At 38.1% G+C, this 21,099-nt stretch overlaps 3 protein-coding genes and 1 long non-coding RNA gene across 8 annotated transcripts in view; 2 read left to right on the top strand and 2 right to left on the bottom strand.

The window, feature by feature from the left end:
• The first annotated feature begins 554 nt into the window (after window positions 1–554).
• LOC131448498 (voltage-dependent anion-selective channel protein 2-like) lies at window positions 555–5,836 on the top strand. Of its 3 annotated transcripts, none has more exons than XM_058621025.1 (9): window positions 555–696; window positions 2,501–2,572; window positions 2,661–2,710; window positions 3,439–3,591; window positions 3,676–3,728; window positions 3,824–4,051; window positions 4,498–4,651; window positions 4,885–4,942; window positions 5,048–5,836. In XM_058621025.1, exons 2-9 carry the CDS (start codon window positions 2,506–2,508, stop codon window positions 5,137–5,139), a joined length of 855 nt encoding a protein of 284 aa, XP_058477008.1. In that variant the 5' UTR covers window positions 555–696; window positions 2,501–2,505; the 3' UTR covers window positions 5,140–5,836. The 3 variants fall into 3 exon arrangements, with proteins under 3 accessions (XP_058477008.1, XP_058477009.1, XP_058477010.1); XM_058621026.1 differs by lacking the exon at window positions 555–696 and adding an exon at window positions 2,204–2,330; XM_058621027.1 differs by lacking the exon at window positions 555–696 and adding an exon at window positions 2,367–2,413.
• Window positions 5,837–5,915: 79 nt separating this feature from the next.
• Window positions 5,916–11,829, bottom strand: LOC131448499 (catechol O-methyltransferase domain-containing protein 1-like). 2 transcript variants are annotated; one of them, XM_058621030.1, is made up of 7 exons: window positions 11,680–11,829; window positions 10,117–10,238; window positions 9,880–9,985; window positions 9,035–9,153; window positions 8,390–8,444; window positions 6,306–6,439; window positions 5,916–6,222 (listed from the first exon to the last, which is right to left on the bottom strand). In XM_058621030.1, the coding sequence occupies exons 2-7, from the start codon at window positions 10,216–10,218 to the stop codon at window positions 6,070–6,072; spliced, it is 669 nt and encodes a 222-aa protein (XP_058477013.1). In that variant the 5' UTR covers window positions 10,219–10,238; window positions 11,680–11,829; the 3' UTR covers window positions 5,916–6,069. The 2 variants fall into 2 exon arrangements, with proteins under 2 accessions (XP_058477013.1, XP_058477012.1); XM_058621029.1 differs by lacking the exon at window positions 11,680–11,829 and adding an exon at window positions 11,399–11,553.
• Window positions 11,830–12,004: 175 nt separating this feature from the next.
• On the bottom strand, window positions 12,005–16,682 carry LOC131448500 (catechol O-methyltransferase domain-containing protein 1-like). The gene is made up of 7 exons (XM_058621031.1): window positions 16,382–16,682; window positions 15,859–15,980; window positions 15,631–15,736; window positions 15,066–15,184; window positions 14,211–14,265; window positions 13,327–13,460; window positions 12,005–13,236 (listed from the first exon to the last, which is right to left on the bottom strand). The coding sequence occupies exons 2-7, from the start codon at window positions 15,958–15,960 to the stop codon at window positions 13,084–13,086; spliced, it is 669 nt and encodes a 222-aa protein (XP_058477014.1). The 5' UTR covers window positions 15,961–15,980; window positions 16,382–16,682; the 3' UTR covers window positions 12,005–13,083.
• A 2,029-nt stretch (window positions 16,683–18,711) lies between these two features.
• The window catches only part of LOC131448982 (uncharacterized), an 82,522-nt gene continuing 80,134 nt past the window's right edge, over window positions 18,712–21,099 (top strand). For both annotated transcript variants that reach the window (XR_009234244.1, XR_009234243.1), the window contains exon 1: window positions 18,712–18,828. This is a non-coding gene — a long non-coding RNA (uncharacterized LOC131448982). The remainder of the gene's footprint in view (window positions 18,829–21,099) is intronic.

Raw genomic sequence — 21,099 nt, 5'->3', positions numbered from 1 at the left:
ACTTGTTCTTACATTTCTGCCTTGTGCACCCCTCATTGCAAAACCATCTGTATTTATGAACTATAAGTCATTAACAGTATACAAAGCTATTTTTAACAGTTTCTATCAACTGATAATTCTCTCATGGAGTATGGAATTTGTGTTAGTAACCAAGGAACTGACCCTGCATACAAAATCACAACATTTATTATATGCATTTTTTATTATTTAACGCCAGGTAATATTTGTAATACATCACTAATATAACTAGTAAACCTTCGCAGTTTGTATAACTTGTCATTCATTTGGTTATTAAGCGTTAACCGTGAGAGTTCGGTGGACTATTACATTAGCAGGTTGGTGCGATAGCGATTTAGCTGTCTTTCCGCTTGCCGACGCGCTTTGTTGACAAAAATACCCAGAAAATTCGGCGTTAAAAATGTTCATATGAAAAGCAAAGCATTTTAATAGGTCAGAAAGTCACGAAAAATCAAAACACATTACTCGAAATTACAAAAAGTATAATCTCGCCCCGATTCCAGATCGGCACAAAATAAACAGCTATAATTCAGGGTCCTACCGGCACTGAGGTCAGGTCATGAAAGTATTGACAGCAGCGGTTCCTCCATATCGTCCTAAACCTGCCTTAACTACCTTCTCTGTCGTCCCGCTTATTCTCAAAAGTTGAGCGCAACATAACCAACAACAGTAATACGAGTAAGTAACAATCCGTGCTATTACTGAGGTTATTCGTGTTGTATTCTGTTGCAATGTCCTCAAGATAGCTAACAAACGCCCCTATTAGCATGCTTGCTAGTAAGAAAACGCCCCCCACTGCCAGTGTTCAGAAACTCCTTCACAATTTTTTTTAAAAGTTAATTTAATTTCCTTTTTAACAGTAAAATACTATCAAGCAGTTTTACACATCTGTGTAAATCACCTTAAATGGCCAGTAATTTAAGTTTATTAATTAATATTGCTAGAAATAATAAAGGAACTTTTACATGTAAGGCTGTTTTGACAACTGTATTTGGTTTTATTTGTTCACGTTCTTCATCACTGTGAGCAGACCGTGGATTGATTCAGGTAAACCTCTGGTCGAACCTTGACAATGAGGAGTCATGACAGCAGATGATATTAGCAAATTTGAATTACTCAATATGGACTTTAGTGCATACAAGGATGTTTAAAGATTACATGATATTGCGAATGAAGCAGTTACTGGATTAATCGATTATTAAATGAATCCTCAACTATTTTGATTATCGAGTCATCGGTTCAAAATAGTGGATTAAGTTTAATTTATCTGTGTGGCAGATGGCAGCTATTTCTACAATTTATGATTATTTAAAACAAGTTGCTAGTTAATTTTTATATTAATCAATGAGTTGTTTGGTCCATAAAATGTTAAATAAAAAAGGCCATCATTTTTTCCCAACTCTCAAAAGACAACATCCTTCTATGTCTTGTTTTGTTCACAAACCAAAGAAATTCAGATTATTTGGTTTCTTTGTCTAATGTGAGAAAAATAAATCATACAATATTAACATTTAAGAAACTGGAGAAATAGTTTCAATAAAAAGATAGACTAAATGTATTATTTGATCATTTGATTTGATTATATTGATCAAAATAGTTGCTAATCCTGGCTGTCATGCATAATAATGGTTAGGAAAGCATCGGGGGTCTTTCTTTTTCACTGAACAGAGCTCTAACTGAACAGCTTTTTTTGACAATGTCAGTACTACTGCAGCTATTATAGGCACTCGTCATGACATGCAAGAGACACAGATTTTTTGACATGACATGTTGACACTCAGGTGTCAATCACCATGTGCATTTATGTGAAATCCCACATTTAAGGAGTTACTTAGACCTGTCATCTCACAGCAAGAAGGTCGTTTCTTTTCCTTTTTAGTTATTTTTAATTTGCACACACACCAATTAGTGGTAGTGAGTTTGACTTATGCATTTAACCCATCCTTTCTTACATGCCAGTAGTGAACACAGGAGGAGCAGTGGGCAGCATTTACCATGCAAAGATACATCTTCTAATCATAATCCGGCAGGTTGTTCATTAAGAATCTATTGCCACTGGTGTGGGAGAAGAGGATGACTTCTTGTGCTTTGATGTCTTTGCAGATCCATAATGGCTTTCAAAAATATGTGATGGCTTTGAAAAATGTTCATGTTACGCTGTCTGACCTTTTGTGGATAAAACCTGTCTTTTGCACATTATAGTTCACAAAACCAATTGTTAGGACGGAACAGAAATAATTTGTACTATAGTTGTCTGACCCAGGCCAATACATTCCTGAGGTTTCCAACCGCAGAGACTAAATTGACGATAGGTGTGAATGGTTGTTTGTTTCTGTGTGTTAGCCCTGTTGTGGACGGGTGACCTGTCAAGGGTGTTTCCTCCATCCCACACAATGTTAGTTGGGATTTGCTGGTAAATGATGGATGGATGTCACAATTTCTATGTTTTGATTATTTATTATTTTTTAAATCTTTGTGACAGGCACCATGGCTATTCCTCCACCGTTTGCAGACCTTGGAAAATCAGCAAAGGACGTTTTCAATAAAGGATATGGTAACAAGAAACTATTATTGACCTTAAGAGGGGAGGATGGCTGTTTAACATGTTTCACCATTCCTGCTCTCTGTGTACGTATTTGCAGGTTTTGGACTGGTTAAACTTGATGTGAAAACACAGACTTTAAGTGGAGTGGTGAGTTTCATCATTACCATACAGCATACAGCAGTGCATTCTAGATATTTGTGAATATGAAACAATAAGGACGAGGGTTGGCATGATACAAGAATTTAAAGCTTGATACAGAGTCCTCAGAAAATACTCGATATTACCATTGTTGATACCTCTGAAAAATATAGACAAAAGATTAAGGTGTGTAGTTATTTATAAAGATTAGAACAATGTAAATGTTATCAATGAGATTTTCAAATTGAAATAGTGTTCTACTTGACTTTGTAGCCACCACTACAGCCTTGTTTGCATGTAGGCTGTTTATATCCTATGCCTTTCCCCTCATTGTTTGCTTCACATGCAAACATCTTGCCCATTGACTTATGAATGGCACTTTTGCTTTTTTCATTCTCAAATAAAACTGGTAGCATAGGCCCCTCAGTAGTAGCTCTTAACCATGTTCAGCCAACTCAGTGTTGTGAACATAAAAAGGTGTGTGACCTGAAGGAGGCAAAGACAGCATTGCTGGTATTAATAGTGTTGCAAATGAGTGTCTAATACTACTAATCTTAAGTATCGATAAATATCCGAGGATCAATTTTTTTGCCAACCATAATCACGATACATGTTGGTTGATATGGATTTGCCTCTCAGGCGCCATATAGATGAATGCATTTCAGGTTTTAGTGACTCATAATGAACTTGTTTGAGCTGTACTGTTTTCTAAAAAATCCTCTTGTTGTCACTTTTAGGAATTTAAAACCTCTGGCTCGTCCATCATTGACAACAGCAAGGTCACAGGATCCCTGGAAACCAAGTACAAGTGGCCTGAATTTGGCCTGACGTTCACAGAGAAATGGACCACCGAAAACACACTTGGAACAGGAGTTTGTGTCGAGGATAAGGTAGACACTGTGATGTTGCTGATCATCCAAATAATCACACATTATTCTAAATGAAATGTGACTGATGGAAAGGCTGTCCTTTAGATCACCAAAGGGCTGAAACTCAGTTTTGACACAACATTTTCACCAAATACTGGGTAAGACATTGTTTATACTGCATATTAATTGGAAAATTTTCACTTAAAAAAACTATTTTATTGATATTTTCCCTACCATTTATGTTTCTCGACAGCAAAAAGAGTGGCAAGATCAAGACGGCTTATAAAAAGGAATACGTCAATGTTGGTCTTGATGCAGATTTAGATTTAGCTGGTCCTACCATTCATGTTGCAGCAGTGGGCGGCTATGAGGGCTGGTTGGCTGGCTACCAGATGACCTTTGACTCAGCCAAATCTAAGATGGCCCAAAACAACTTGGCACTTGGCTACAAGACAGGGGACTTCCAGCTCCACACCAATATGTATGCTTTACGATCAGCAAATATTCAAACCATGCAGGATGACACCTTTAAAACTGTAGTGCGTAACTTTTAAATATTAACAAATATCTGTTATCAGTTGAGTTCACATGATGATTTAAGCCTATCAGCTCTACACAACAGTCTGTTTCTCAGTATAGATATAGATCTTGTCACCCAATGACATTCCCATGCTGCACTCTGCAGTGATTTTGATGGGACAAGTGTGTCTAGCCTCCCACCCACCTGACGCAGCATACACATGTCATATTGTTTCTGCTCATGAAGAGTAAACAGAGGCAGAATAATCAAATCATCCAACCCAATCATCAAAAGTTACGTGCTGCAGCTTTAACTACAAAATGTGCATTGATGTCTCAATCTTGTAATTTTCTGTCCGTTTTAATACTGACATGCAAGTGATGTCAGAAATGTTCCTTTTCTTTCAGAAAAAATGGTTCAGAGTTTAGTGGGTCCATTTACCAGAAGGTAAACGAGAAACTGGAGCATGCCGTGAATGTTGCCTGGACAGCAGGCAGCAGCAGCAGCAGTCTCTTTGGACTTGCTGCCAAATACCAGCTAGACTCCAGTGCCTCCGTATCAGTGAGTGCTTCTTAAAACCTCCCAGTTTTTCTAAAATATCTCACTATTTTGTTCCCGTTTCATTTACACTTTGGTTATTTGTTCAGGAACATGGCATCGGGTCTTTGCATTTGTTTCTTTATTGCTTGGAAATTGTCTAGTTTTTATAATATACTGCTACTTGTTTAGATCTGGATCCACTTGAGTGTTTTCAGTGCCTTCTTGTTTAATAATGCAATGCTTCTGCTCTCCAGGCTAAGGTGGATAATGCTGGCTTGGTAGGAGTAGGATACTCCCAGATTCTGAGGCCTGGTAAACAAAAACATCTATTAATTACTCAAGAGTTGAAAATATCAAAAACATTAAACATGGTCGGCTTGGGTTTTACTAAAAATGTATTTAAACTTTGTACATCAGGTATCAAACTCCTCCTCTCTTCACTTGTGGATGTGAAGAATTTCAACGCGGGTGGTCACAAACTCGGTCTGGGCCTGGAGTTGGAGGCTTGAGGATCTGCTCTGCCAATGCATCATGAGAAGATTTTTCTTCTGACCCTGAGTGTTCCTGTGCAGGTGGCAACATGAATTTTAAGAGATAAAAGAGCCAAATGAACCAGTAACTGAATTCTCAACCAAGGTCAAGATGGAAACTTAACAGAAGTCTGATTTCATTGTCATTAAAGTAACTAATCATTTGTTAAGTCACTCCTCCTGCCACTGTATTCTCTGTAATCAAAGAAAAACTCTCCTATTGATGTTGGAATGTTAACAATCTGGGAATGGTTAAAAGAAAACAAGTGTGATAATATAAAATGGATTATAGAGCTGTTAGTTTGCACAGTAGAACACCTGCATCTAATTTAGCTCTCACTCCTTTGTGTGATTTGCACATTTTATTCATTATTTAGTGGGGGTGTTTTGTTTTGGATGGATTACATCCGCAGACTATGCTTATTCAAGATTGGCTCACTTTCATTTTTCTGCCAAGAGAACCTTAACTGTGCCGTGTGATGAGGTTTAACCTCCACCACCTTAAAAATGCCTGCTTTTAAGATGCAAGTGAAAAACTATGAATTTTTTCCCTCGGTGTGACAGGAGTGTAAGAATATTGGTGTGTATCAATCAGTTTTGAGGACTGTGGCACTTGATCTGGAGGTGGTTTGTATGCTGATGTGTGTCAACCTTTGCAATAAAGCCCTAAAATCAAGCTTCAGCCATTTAAGCACTTCGCAAATGTTGGCAATGATTTGAATCTGTTGGGTTCAATAATGACGTGGTCAAAAAAATCTGTTTTTACTCAGTTTTATTAACACACTGTAAAAACTGACTTAAAAAATGACTTAGAAATTCAGTGTTGTCAGGCCACATAAACTTCCAGTATGTTCACATACAACACCTATGTATGTCAACTATGATCACACGCATAATTCATCCACTGAACTATAATTTCACAGCAATTGTGAGCCCATCTCCAACTGTGAGCATGCTGAGTAGGATGCGTTTATCGCTGACCAACTTCTTGTTCAGTTTGTCGATGGCCACTGTGTCCTCGTCATCAGGGCTCGGACTGAGAACCTTTCCACCCCACAGAACCTGCACAAAATTAATAATTCATATACAGGATTAGTCGCTTGGTATTACAAGATGCAGAAAATAAACACATTAAGACCTCTTACATTGTCAATCCCAATGATGCCTCCTTTCCTTAACAACTGCAGTGACTTTTCATAGTAACCCTCATAGTTCACTTTATCTGCATCGATGAAGGCAAAGTCATATGTCCCTGCCTGGTCATCAGCAAGGAGGTCATCTGAAAGAAATGAGAGATTATTTACATGGTTGATGTGATATTCATTTGTTACTATCTGTTAACATCTGCGTCCAGCTAGTGAAAAGAATGCCCACTGCTCCTAACAGGCATGTTAATAAGTTACCATTATTTTTTTTAAAACCAAACATGTAAAGGTTTACCTTTTTCCTTAGTAACATGGCACCTTATAAACAACTTAACAATATGTGCTTAAACAATGCACATTGAAAACAGCAGATACAATTCAGAACGTGGGAATATGAATCAAAACAAAAGAGAAATAAATCTAAGATGTCCACAATGACACTGTAATTAATACCACCACCACAGTGCAACTTAAAGAGGTATACAGGTGTGTAAAGGTGTTTCTCCAATGTATACATTAATAACGAAAAGTACAATACAAAATAGATTGGATGGGCACACAGGTGTTACTTATCACGTATAATTCAGGCGCTGTCCAGTTCATATAGTTCACAGTGAACCAGTATGCATCCTGACACTGATGAAGCTAAATGGAACTCGTCCATCATTAGTACTTAGATTACTTGCACCTGAGATTTTACTCCCATGAACTGTCCATCGACAAAAAACATGCTACGTGCTCCCTAACTTTTTCAAAACATAAGCGATTTTTACCTCTCTCACGTGACGTCATCAAGTGTCGTCACGCCGTTTAGCATGTTTTCCCACCAGTTACGTTTAGCATTAGACTTTTAAAACGCATGTACGTGACGTCTGAATGCATCTTAGTGGAAGGACGAGAAGAATGCAGGTAATTAAACGAAACCTCACGCATCTTGTGTTACATTTTGGGTGTAAACCTGTTGTGTGTGTCTGTTGTTGCGCTAATTAGCACTTCGGTAGCTCAGCTTAAGCTAAAATTGCTGAAGTGACAGGATAGACCTGATAGGTGTGTCCACTTAAGAAAAGTATGTTGCTGCAATTTAACACCCCACAAAGTGCAAGGAAACCATTTAGTGCATACAAATTACACTGTGTAGGTTTTCGTTTATCAAATAAATATTTAATATCAATAAAACACACTTTTGTAATTTAATAATGCAAACTGGCCAACTTCAGTGTTTTTATTTGACTTTGGAAAAGGTATATACTGTACATATATGTATATGTATATGTATATGTATATGTATGTGTGTGTGTATGTATGTATGTATGTATGTATATATATATATACAGTACATACTGTATATTACAATATTAAACTTTAAATTATTATTATCGCAAACACATAGAATAAAGTAGCTTCTCAGTGTAGGTGCAATATTTTGTGTGTGGCCCTGTATTGTTTTTCTCTTTTCGTGTCTTACCTTAGGTTCCTAGTTATTTTCCCATACTGGTAGTTGTTTTTGATGTTTAAATCAGTTACAGACATGAATCCACACATAGAACATCTTGCCTACTCACAAGCAAGTCTTCACAGTCTTTGGCAGTTTCAGTAGTATGTCAAAAACATATACAAGGTAACAATATAATAGCTGTGGAATCTGACACTACATAAATTGCACACCTGTAATATAAGATATGTATCGACGTGTTGTCAGAACAGTGTTGTATAATGTGACACAATGACCGGTTACAGGCACACATTGTTTGCTGTGAATCTATCTATTAATTTAGTAAAAGCAAAATGTACTATATTAAGATCTTACACAGTAAAAGATTTTCAATCTTCAAAAATGAATACCCGAATACTCTGAGCTGTCGACTCTCTGACCTTTAAAAACCTTTTGAAACGGTGACTTCCAGTGGCCTTGTCACCATTCTGTAGTCGTTGAACAAAAGCTGACAGAGCAACAGCCCCAGAGAATTTTAAGAAGCAGAGTAACATACTTTTTTAATTCTACTACAATTTACTTATATTATTATAGGAAATCAAGAATGAAAAAAAAAACCCACAGAGTTAAGAGAAGTGAAATATTACTGTACCTAGGGTTTTCAATGCTGGCTGTAAGCGTAGATCAATTTTGTTCTCAACCCCAGCCTGTAAATGAGAGGAAATTAATATTTTAAAAGTTGTCCGACATGCAAAACTGGATTATAACAGGAGTATTTTAATAAAGGTATTTTCAGACATGATAACCTGTTTTTGAATGCATTTTTAGATAAACAAAGGTGTGCTGAACTGCAATGACACTGGCAGAAAGATTGCTTTGGCAACTTAGAAACATTAAAGATACTGTGGAGGCTCGATTGGGACTTTGCACCTTTGATATGCAACTATCACAATTTGTTTCGATTGAGCAATAATTTAAAAGGCCCAGAAAACACACCCAGTTCCTTAGATGCCAATAAATGTCTTAATGTTGCTTTTTTTCAACCAGCAGTCCACACCTAATGACAGCCACACAACAATAATATTACTTTGGTAAATGAGCAGTTAATATGACTTAGTCAGTTAATCATTGATCACAATAATTGTTGATAAATGTGGGTTGTTAACAGTTTTGTGATTGGTTGTGTTTTTATCAAGTCCTTTTTTTAAGCATCAAAGATGACTGACGGAAGGTTTGTTTGCCTTCAAACCGAGCTACAGTGTGTCTGTTGTCTGTGTTATGTAGAAACTGATTGTACCTCTTTCCAGAAGGGTTTTCCAATGCTGGTGTATTCTTCACTGATATCACATGCCACCAAAACTCCATCGTCTGGCAAAGCCAGCGCCATGCTCAGTGTGTTGTAACCTGTGTATACTCCTGCAAAGTACAAACAGTAGAGGGAAAATACAGTAATCCAGAATGATAATCTGTTTTTGCAAAAGTAGTGTTTTTACATGACTTAAGGTAACCAGGTTACCCGGTGTCCTTTCTAAAGAAAGAATCTTAACTAGCAGATTTACAAGAAACCAGAATTCACTAGCCTGATTTCTTCTTTTATGTCTGAAATATCGGCCTTTGATAGTGTTGTAGTCAAGACCATAGACTGCACATAAAAAGCGGACATAGTCTTCTGGTTCCAAATTAAACTCAGTTTTATGGGATCATTATCCCATATACTGTACTTCAATTTCAGTTATTTTTGCAAGATTTTCTTTTTTACAGAATTGTCCCTTTGGCGACTATAACTGCTACTTCTGTTGTCCTACTGACAACAGAAATTGACTTATCTTTGCAAGACAGAAGGCAACACTCACTTTTTCTTTTTTATAAAGGCTTGTAGTCATGGGAAAATGGATGAATAAGTTGAAGGGGACCTCAACAAACTGGCAGAAATGTCCAATGTAAGGCATCAAGAATAGTATGGTTGTGTGTGGGAGCATCAAACCACAGTGCAAATCATGTATTGAACATTTTCAAAAGCATACAGCACTACAAAATAGGAAGCCCGGGATACACACAGTTGATAAATCCAGTCAAGCAGCGATTACAATATGAACAACTAATTAGGACATTCCAATACAATACGAGACGTAATGCTCTTACCAATTTCTAATGCTTTCTTGGCTTGTATTAGTTTTGCCAGATTAGCCATGAACTGGGACTGCTCACAGGCGACCATCATGATGTTCATGGAGTCTTCCATTGTCCTCTGAAAGTAACAATGAGAAACCACTTAAATCAGTGTCTTAAAAAAATGACACTAGTAAACATGATTACATGGTATGACATTGGGTGCCTTATTGTGCCACAGCATTAATCCAGATACCATGACATCCTTACCAGTCTGAGTTTCTTCAGGACCGGATGCTCCCTCAAGGAGTGACTGAGGACGTACTGCATCAAAGGGTCATCTTTTCCCCCGCAATGACTTTTGGAGATCATTCTGTAAGATTTCCTTTTCCCTGTGGACAAATGTGAACCATGATACAATTATAAAAATCTTAAGAGCACATCAATCAATGAAAACTACTATCCAGTTCTATTTAAGGAAACAGATGTCTGGTTTTGTGCCGGGTTAATGTATTTTATGATTTGCATCAGATTAACCTTAATGATCTCAGTGAGGAAATGCAATTGTTGCACCAGCAGATAGAGATAAACAAATTAATACTGGACATTTTCAAGCAATAGAGTTGGACATCTTTAACAATAATTACGTGTAGACTGATACACTTATGGGAAATGTCCCTACATTTGAGGTTTGCTTGTGCTACAGTTGGTTGTATTATTCATCAGATATTTGCAGCTAGAAGGTAAAAGTAGACATGGACTTTGTACAGGGGTGGACCATAACCCTAACCCTCTCTACTTGTTATCTATGCCTGACTGATGACAAATTCTGACTGAGCTGCATGACACTGCATAGTTGCCATAGTCAGTTCGGGCTGCAGACATTAATCAAATAATTTGGGAAACACACTGGCAGTTTACAGTATTTTATACAGTTAATAGATGAACAAGTGATCGATTAATTCAGAAAGCAATCAAACAGATTAATCAGTAATGAAAATAGTCATTAGTTGCAGTTCTTATTTCCTGCAACATAACTTTTCCATAAACCTCTGTGAAACTCCTGTGAAATCCTAATCTTAATCTTGCACATGTTTCCTAATTGACATAATTGACATATTTGGAATATAAATCACAATATCTGAATAGCACATTTATCTGTCACAGTCTGAGAGGGAATCCTCACTACCCACTTATCAGTTAAACATTGCAATAACTGCATATCATACAAAACTGTTTGCATCTGAACAATGAACTGACTGGTTTCTTCGTGAGATTACATACTCTATAAACCCCGATCTGCACTCGACTGGATTTCACTTGCAGCGTTATGAAATCACTGTGGCCGTTTCTATTCCCAAACGACTATATACTTGCATATTGAGAAATGGTCTGTGTCTACAGTTTTCCCTATGAAAATGTGATCATGTAAACTGACAAAATATCTGTCTGACACACACACACACACACACACAAATACTCCTGCTCACAGGTTACATCGGTGTAGCAACGATTTTCTAACGCGTACAGGTCAACACGCGTTCGCTCTTACCTAAGACATAACCGGTGACAAAAACAACCCCCAGTGTAATAGATCCCACCAGAGCCTCTTTAGTAATACTCTGAACAAACGTCATTTTGACTCTGATTGTTGTGACAAACACGTTTTAAGCGGCGACCAAGCTGAGCGCTTCCTTGTTGCAAAACCGTAATACTTAGAGTAGAAGCTCCGCTGCCGAAGTGACCATCATCATGCTAGCTTCGTATCAGAGACAACACCCACAGCAGATCGAAGGCTCAACAGGAAAAACTTCTTCCTGCAAATCAACTCACCACAAAGCAGTGTCTGAGAGTAGAATCCTCTGTTGTGAGGTTGTGTGAGTGTGTGTGTGTGAGAGAGAGAGGGCGACTGGATAAATTCCTGGTTAACTGGAGCATAAAAACATAGCGAATCATGTGAACCTAATGCCAGTCACATGACCTGCTGCAGTTCTTATGATAGGGTATGATCGGACTGTAGCCCCACTGTTGCCCCAAATCACGTGTCCAACTTGTATTGTCAGGGATTTTATAGACAGTGCATCTGAACAGACTGAAGTTCTAACACGTGGGACTAGGGATTAAAAAAACGAAAAACAAACAAACAGCGTGCAGTCCGTTCAGTCTTAAAGGTCCAGTTTTGTAGCATTTATTTGCAGAAATACCAATATGTTTAAATGTTTGTAGGCTTAAAATGATCCTTTTATATGCACTTTCAGTAAGTTCTTGTGTTATGGAGGCAGCAATCATTTGCTTGTTTCTACAGCAGCCTGAGTGGACAAAGCAGGCACAGCATGCATTTTGTGTTTTGAAGTGGAAGATTACCATGCAAACAAAGAAAAACAAACAGTTCTTTAAGAATACAATTCTTTTTTTGTATTATTTTTATGTTAGAATCATGTAATACACGTGTTCACACAGAGGGGGGCAGTGTTGTCATGTAAATGAAGCATTTGCCTTCTTGGAAATAGTTGTAAAGTAATTTGGAGAAAATTGTTGTCTTTTCATTTTATGCCATTTTTGAAATGGTCGCAAACTTTCAGGGTATTCGTATACATTACATACATTACTCTACTTTGATACGTTATATCAGCATAGAAAGGACAATAGCAGGATTATCTGTGGAATTAAAGACCATGTGACTGAGTTACACACTTTTTACGAGTCTTCACGAAAGGCAATGCTGCCTCATCTGTGTGTGTCACTGTAACTAAGACTGAGGGCTGTCATTCACTTTATATCATCTGTGTGAGACTTGAACAAGGCAAAGTGATAGGTCACATTATTAATTACAGTACACTGCTTTACTTAAAAAAACAATGTAACAGTGTACCTCAAATAAAGTAAATTGGACACCCTAAATTGACCATAGGGGTGAGTGTGAGAGTGAATGGTTGTTTGTCTCTATGTGTGTGGCCCTGCGATGGACTGGTGAACTGTCCAGGGTGTACCCCGCCTATCGCCCGATGTAGCTGAGATTGGCACAGCACCCCCTGCGACCCTCTGGTGGAGTGTAAAGCGGTAGATGATGACTGACTGACTGTAAAAACTGACTTAAAAATGATTTCAAAAATCAGTGTTATGTAAAGGCCACATAAACTTCCAGTTGCATGTTCACATACGACACCTATGAACGTCAGCTATGATCACACGCCTATCCCAGATAATTCATCCACTGAACATATAAGAGGGCTTGCTCTATAATTTGATAGCAATTGTGAGCCCGTCTCCCACTGTGAGCATGCTGAGCAGGATGCGTTTATCGCTGACCAACTTCTTGTTCAGTTTGTCGATGGCCACAGTGTCCTTGTCATCAGGGGTGGGACTGAGAACCTTTCCATACCACAGCACCTGCACAAAATGTATAATCAATATATATGGAATTAGCTGCTTGGTATGATATTGCAAGATGCAGAAGATAAACACATTAAGACCTCTTACATTGTCAATTGCAATGATGCCTCCTTTCCTTAACAACTGCAGTGATTTTTCATAGTAACCGTCATAGTTAACTTTATCTGCATCAATGAAGGCAAAGTCATATGTCCCTGCCTGGTCAGCAGCAAGGAGGTCATCTGAAAGAAATAAGAGGAAAGAGAGATTATATACATGAGAGACAAGATGGACAAGGTGGAGGGACAAGAAACGCTGTCCCTCCACCTGTTGGCTGTGTGTCATTGTGCTAATTAGCACTTCAGTAGCTCATCTGAAGCTAAATTTGCATAGGTAACGAGATAGACCTGGCAGGTGTGTCCAGTTAAGGAAACTACTTTAAGCTGCTACCATTTACTAAACACCTCAGAAAGTGCAGGGTAAACTGTAGTGAGAATGTTTCAGCACAATGCCCGTGTGTGCTGTAGCCTCTTGCTCTGTTCGTGCCAGCAGTAGCCAGTCGTCCAAATACGTGGCCAGGTGAATATGTCGGCACAATATTTATTATTATCAAGTAAAAAGTAGAAATAACTACAAGGTTACAATCTGACACTACATACATTGAACACTTTGATTACAACTGAAAACCTACACCAGTACAACTGTGCAGACACAAATTATGGTTGCTGTGAATCTATCAATTTAATAATACAGTCAATAACTCTTGTTCTGATAGCAAAATTAACTATATTAAGATCTTACTCAGTAAAATCAGAAACACAGAAATCTTCAAAAGTGTAATTTGATAGTAATTGTACAAAAGCTGACAGAGCAAGATTTAAGTAGTGTAAAATACATTTGATTTCTACTATTATTTACTTATATTATTTCAGAAACAATCAAAGCAGACACCCTAAAGAAGGCTCATTAAGAGAAGTGACTTATTACTGTACCTAGTGTTTTCAATGCTGGCTGTATACGTAGATCAATTTTGTTCTCAATCCCAGCCTGTAAATGAGAAGAAATTAATATTTTAAAAGTTAAGCTTTAATTCAGTTTTTAAATGTTGTAGATGAGCACAGAATAGCTGAACTGCAATGAAACTGAGCACCTGAGCATTAAAATGTGTTTTCTGTGATCAAAAGGCTCCTCTTTGCTTTTTGAAGCAGTGAAAGAAGTCGTCTTCAACAAGCAGAAAACTGCTTGCCTGTCGAGCCACCAACGTTTTTCCGCTCACGTAGTTGTTTGTGGAGCATCTGCGACTTGTTGCATTTACACTAATGTCCAATGTGGTCACAATGCTCTCTGACCACGTCCCGAGGTGGTTTGGCCGATCAGATAACAATCTGTCCTTAATGCATCTCGGGTGTATTTACACCTGTACTTACAAGTGGTCAGGCGCTATTAGTTTGCAATCTGATCACAGAAAACACATTTTAATGCAAGGTGTAAAGGGGATCTGGCAGTAAGTTTACTTTTAACAACTTAGAAACATTAAGGATAATGTGGAGGCATGATTGGGACTTTGTACTTTTGATATGCAACTATCAAACTTTGTTTTGATTGAGCAATCATTGAAAGGCACAAAATGGACAAACCCAGTTTGTTAGATGCCAATAAATGTCTTAATTTTGCTTTTATGTGTCCAATCAGCAGTCCAGATCTTCACATTTGACAAGTTGGAATCAGTGAATGATTGATCACAATAATCAATGATAAACCGAATTTTGTGATTTTGTCAGATTGAAAAGTCATTCAACACACAGTCTAACAAGTAATGAAACCTATAGTAGCTTAACTGATTGTACCTCTTTCCAGAAGGGTTTTCCAATGCTGGTGTATTCTTCACTGATATCGCATGCCACCAAAACTCCATCGTCTGGCAAAGCCAGTGCCATGCTCAGTGTGTTGTAACCTGTGAATACTCCTGCAAAGTACAAACGATAGAAGGACAATACTGTAATCAGAATGATGTTCTGTTTTTACACAAGCAATGTGTTTACATGACCAGAGGTAACCAGGTTATCTGGTGTCCTTTCTAAGAATTTATCTTAAATAGCAGATACACAAGAGACATAGTCTTCTGGTTTTGAAGCCTTGAGGTTTGCCATTTGCAAATGCCACCTGTGACCAGACACCTATTGGATAATACTCGCTGTCAGTCACACAGTGTCCACTCATGTCCTCTGTCTAATTGTCTATTTTCCTGTCAATGGGAAAATGTTAAGCTTTATTTTCTTAATTTCTTTGCTCTGGATAACAAAGCAAATGTCTTTGTGATATATAGCCTGAGAGATAAATCCAGTTAAGCAGACAACTAATTCAGACATTAGTACAATACATTCAATTCAATGTGGAATGTAATGCTCTTACCAATTTCTAATGCTTTCTTGGCTTGTATTAGTTTTGCCAGATTAGCCATGAACTGGGACTGCTCACAGGGGACCATCATGAAGCTCATGGAGTTTTCCATTGTCCTCTGAAAGCAACAATCAGAAACCACTTAAAACACATGATTAGTTAACATGATTACATAGTATGACATTGGGTGCCTTATTGTGCCAGAGCACAGCATTAATCCAGATACCATGACATCCTTACCAGTCTGAGTTTCTTCAGGACCGGATGCTCCCTCAAGGAGTGATTGAGAACATACTGCAGTAAAGGGTTGTCCTTTTCCTCATAGTGACTTTGGGAGATCATTGTGAAAGATTTCCTTTTCCCTGTGGACAAGTACGAACAATTATACAGATGTTTAGAGCACATCAACGACATGACAACTACCATGAGGTGCTATTTATGATTTTGTTTGATTCCATAAACAAATGTGAAATGATTTCAAAGTCTTAATTAAACTGCATATAGGAAACTGTTATCATCTAAAGAGTGATTACTGTGTAAACCCCGATCTGTACTCGACTGGAATTCCACTTACAGCACGAAGGCATAATTAAATCACTGTGAGCGTCTTCTGTGAAACACCAATTTTACTTATGAAAATGGTTTATTTAAATTGACAAAATCACTGTCCTACACACACACACACGCATACTCCTGCTCACAGGTTACATCTGTGTAGCAACGATTTTCTAACGTTTATAGCTCGAAACGCGTTGGCTCTTACCTAAGACTCTCCGGTGACAAAAACAACCCCCAGTGTAATGGATTCCACCATTTATTGTGACAAACACGTTTTTTTTAAACGACCACCACCATCCTGGGCGCTCCCTCGCTGCCAAACCGTAAAACTAAGAGTAGAGGCGCAGCTGCTGCTAGCTTCGTATCAAAGATAACATTCACTGCGGAGCGAAGGCTCAACTGAAAAACTTCTTCCTGCAATTAATTACTATGAGTGTGTGTGTGTGTGTGTGCGCGTGTGTGTGTGTGTGTATGTGTGAGAGAGAGGGCGACTGGATGAGCATAAAACGAGAGAACCATGTGAACCGAAGGTCAGTCACGTGACCCGCTGCAGTTCTTAGGAGAGAACAGCAAAACAACCCCCCCCCCACTGTTCTCTCAATCACATGTCCATCTTTTTATTGTCAGGAGATTTAAAAACAAAACAAAAAAACGTGCAGCTGAACAGGCGTGAAGCTCTAACATGTAAAAATAAGGATTTAAATAAAACAGAGTGTTGCATTGTTTTACTTAATGTCAGTAAAGATAAGGAGAAGAACAATAGTCAATTAAAAATTCACAGAAATGAGTCTTTTCAGTCTTAAAGGTCAAGTTTGTAACATAAGGTGCGTTTGCAGAAAATATCAATATGTTTGTACACGTGTATAATAAAACATAATTAATAAAAATGGTTCGATTTTTGTAGCCTTAAAATTAATCTTTTATATGTACTTTAAGTTAGGGTTTCGTTTTATGGAGGCAGCTAATTTGCTTGTTTCTACAGCAGCCTGAGTGGACAAAGCAGTCACAGCATGCATTTTGTGTTTTGAAGTGGAAGCTTACGGTACAAGCAAAGAAAAACAAACAATTGTGTTTCATGTATTTTTCTATATATTGATAACATGTGATTATATGTTGTGTAATGTAACAGACATCGAGTGAAAGTAAAAACAACTTTGATACAGACAAAGTGAGAGGTGATCTCTAATACATCTAATACACATGTTCACACAGAGAGGGGCAGTGTTGTCATGTAAATCAAGCTCACAACGCAATAGTCGTTGTCAAGTAATGTGGAGAAAATAGTTGCAAACATTCAGTGTATTCGCATGCATTACGAGCTCTACTTTAATACGTTATCTTACCAGTGTATCAGCATAGAAATTACAATAGCAGGATTATCTGTGGAAATTAAAGATCATTTTTTATGAGTCTTCACTAAAGGCAATGCTGCCTCATCTGTGTGTGTGTGTGTGTGTGTGTGTGTGTGTGTCACTGTAACTGAGACTGAGGGCTGTCATTCGCTTTATATCATCTGTGTGAGACTTGAATAGAGCAAAGTGACAGGTCAAATTGTTAAGTACAGTACACTGCTTTGCCTAAGAAGAAAACACTGTCAACAGTGTTAAAAGTGTTAACATTTATGTCACACATTACTCATTCCTTGCCAAACTGTTCGCTGTCCTGGCTCCCAAATGGTGGAACGAGCTCCCCATCGACATCCGGACAGCGGACAAAAAAAAAAGCACTTACATGTACATCGCACTTATGACTAGCACTTTATAGTTTGACTTATAGTTTCTCATACTTCTAGCGCTTGTTTGTACCCAAATGTTGGAATGCACTTCTCATTTTAAATATAATTCATAATCAGATAGTGTAGTGTAGAAGTGCAAAAAAATACCTTTTGATAATGTTATGTATCCTTTGGTGAAGTATAATCTTCCAACTCAAGGGCATGGCAGCAGGCCCAACTGATAACGCATACAGTTACAGGTATATTTGTGCTGGGAAAACAATGTGGTCATGTATTAGTGATGAGGATTGTTGTGTAGGTGGTAAATAAACGAGGTGACAAAAAGTCCTCATAAACAGCCCTTTAACAGTAAAATTCAAGGTCAGTCTCCTAAACAAACTTTAGATGGTATGTAGTCAGAATGTGCTTTGTTATACTTAGCATATTTTATTCTAATCTTAATATAAGAAAGTATTGTAAAAACACAATGTAACTTTTGCTAGATGTGATGTTGTGAAAGCAGATCTGTGATGACTTTTTAGTCTTTGTAAGAGATCTCAGTTCAGGAATCCTCTTGAACTAGCTGGTCCTGATTCTGTCAGTTTGACTGACACTGATATTTAGTCACTCACTTTTCAGGATTTCTAAAGGACAGATATTCAGGTGCAGAGTGGCTCCATTCTGCCCTTTACAAGCCAGTGACTCATCACAATGATTTTGAAGCTAATTAATAATGAAATATATGTTAATATAAGTTGTAAAAAAAGTAGTGCAGCTTTTTAAAGGTCCAATGCATAATAACTACTAATTCATTATATCTACAGGTGAGACTGCAGATTGTAACAGACTGAGGACTTCCATCGCTGCTCCCTTTCCCAAGCAAGAATTACAGTGGCCTTCGCATACCAGAAAGGACGATGTTCCTCTTCGTTTGGGTGGTAAGCTTCTGCTTCAAAATTTAAAACATACATTGGTCAGTTTGTCTGTTCGGGCTGCTGTAGGAGCATAGTGTCACCTAAAGTACAGTATATATAAAAGATTTTTTCTAAGACTATAAAAACCAAACGTTAATTTTTTTACTAATAGAGCCTTCTAAATGTTACACATTCGACCTTTATACAACCAGTTTGTGGTTCTCTCCGTGTACTCCGGCTCCTACAATCCAAAAACATGCAGATTGGTAATTAGGTTACAAGGACACATTGACTGTAGGTGTAACTGTGAGAGTGAGTAGTTGTTTGTCACTGGATGTTGGCCCTGCAATGAACTGGCAATCTGTTCAGGCTGCCTTTCGCCTCATGTCAGCTGGGGTTGGCTCCCGTCCCCCCCTGCAACCCTCATGTGGAGGATAAAGTGGTAGGAAACGGTTGACGGATCACTTTCTCAATCAATCATTGAGTTGTGTTGTCCATAAAGTGTCAGATAATGGTGAAAAATGTGTCTTTTGTGTCCCAGATCTCCAAATGTCGATGTCCTTAAATGTCTTGTTTTCTCCACAAACCAAACATATTCAGTTTACGATCATAGCAGAGCAGGAAATATTCACATTTAAGAGTCATTCAGTTGTTCTCGAATCTCATCTCGCCTCAAGCAGAGAAGTAGTGTAATACACAAATGTCTCCACTAGAGGGGGTTACATTAACATGTTCTTGATGAGTCTCTGAGGCCTTCTTACAAAACAACAGTATCACATACAAATACATGTCTAAACAGTAATAGAGAAACAGTATTGACTGTACACCACATGTGCATGAAACTGTGATCACCCCCACTCAAAACAAAATGAAGGAAGTGCATCTCCCCTTCACCTGTTCGACTTGCTCTCTGTTGTTATGAGTGCTCATTGATTTCCAGGTTCCCATGCCGTCCTGGCTACTTTTCGTGTCATTGCTTGTTACTGACAGAGTCTGGACAGCAGGGGGGGGTAGAGTGTCCCTCCGGAGAGCTGGGATGTATCCAGCTGCCATGCTGAGGTGTGGGGTTTGCCTCGGGGTAAACCTCTTGTGTGAGTAAACACCATAACAGTCCAGCAGGGAAACATGCTTCCCGGGTCGGGGAATTTTCTGGTTTGCCAGAACAATGTCTGACACTGTTGTGGTGATTGAATTTTATAGCACGGCCTGACTCGAGTCTACTGTCTGTGAGTGTTTTACGATGTCCCATGCTGAGATGATTAATGTGTTCTGAAATGTGTAGGCCCTCTTTGTGTGTGCGATGATGAGGCAATATTCTGTTTTTATCACAAATTACAGAGGACTTTATGAGCCTTTCAGGCCAGTAGTTAGGTTTCAAATGACCCACTGTACTCGTGGCTTTATTGCTCAGCAAACATCCCCTTTAAATTGTAGAGCGGCGCTGACGTCTGCTCATCAGACTCTTCTGCTGTCCAAGACAATGACATGTCATGAAAGTCTGCTCCTCTCAACTCTCGAATTTGACTTTGGCAGCAGTCTTTCTCTGTGACTGACAGATGAGCGAGCGATATGGATCCATCAAAAAGTCCAGCCTGACAGTTTGATTTGACAACCCTTTTCAAACCAAATATACTCCTTGTTCCTGGCAATATATCATCTTGACATGAAGAAAAGTGGTAAAGAAAGAGGGGAAAAAAAGAGGCACATATCGATACAAAAATAATCAAAGCAAAAGTCCATATATGCATATTTTCCTATTGTGCTGTTATTATCATTTTCTACAACACTCATCAGGCAAGCAATTATGTTATTCACTATGATGATTAAAAAAGTTTAATATTTGCGGGAATTGATCCTCTATGATTGTGAAGTGAATATCATTGCACTAACAACATACATGGTTGTATCTGACCATTTAAAAAAAGTTCTGCATTTGCTCTGCATTTGTTGCAGAATTTAGTTTTAAAATCAGAAAAGGGAAAATCCTCGCTTGTGACAAACTGTCCTCACAGACAGATAATTTCTTGCATTTTATTTAATAAACATAATTTTGTCCAATAATAAACCAGTCTTAAACTATTTTAATATTTGCTGCTGCACTTTAAGTTAAATGTATAGAAAATATATGATATGGAGCATTTGTTATAGTGCTACATCTTAATGTACACACCGAATAATTTAGAGCCCAAGGCCTGTGGGTAAATATGAGCCTTTATTTTCCATTAAACAACATCTTTGATCAATTATTCATGATTGTGAAATGTTTTGTACCATTAGCAGAGAACCCACACGGAG

The sequence above is a fragment of the Solea solea genome, chromosome 21, assembly GCF_958295425.1.
Source record: "Solea solea chromosome 21, fSolSol10.1, whole genome shotgun sequence".
Taxonomy (NCBI): Eukaryota; Metazoa; Chordata; class Actinopteri; order Pleuronectiformes; family Soleidae; genus Solea; species Solea solea.
Note: the sequence above shows the minus strand (reverse complement) of the source record. Positions and strands in the feature narration are given on the sequence as shown.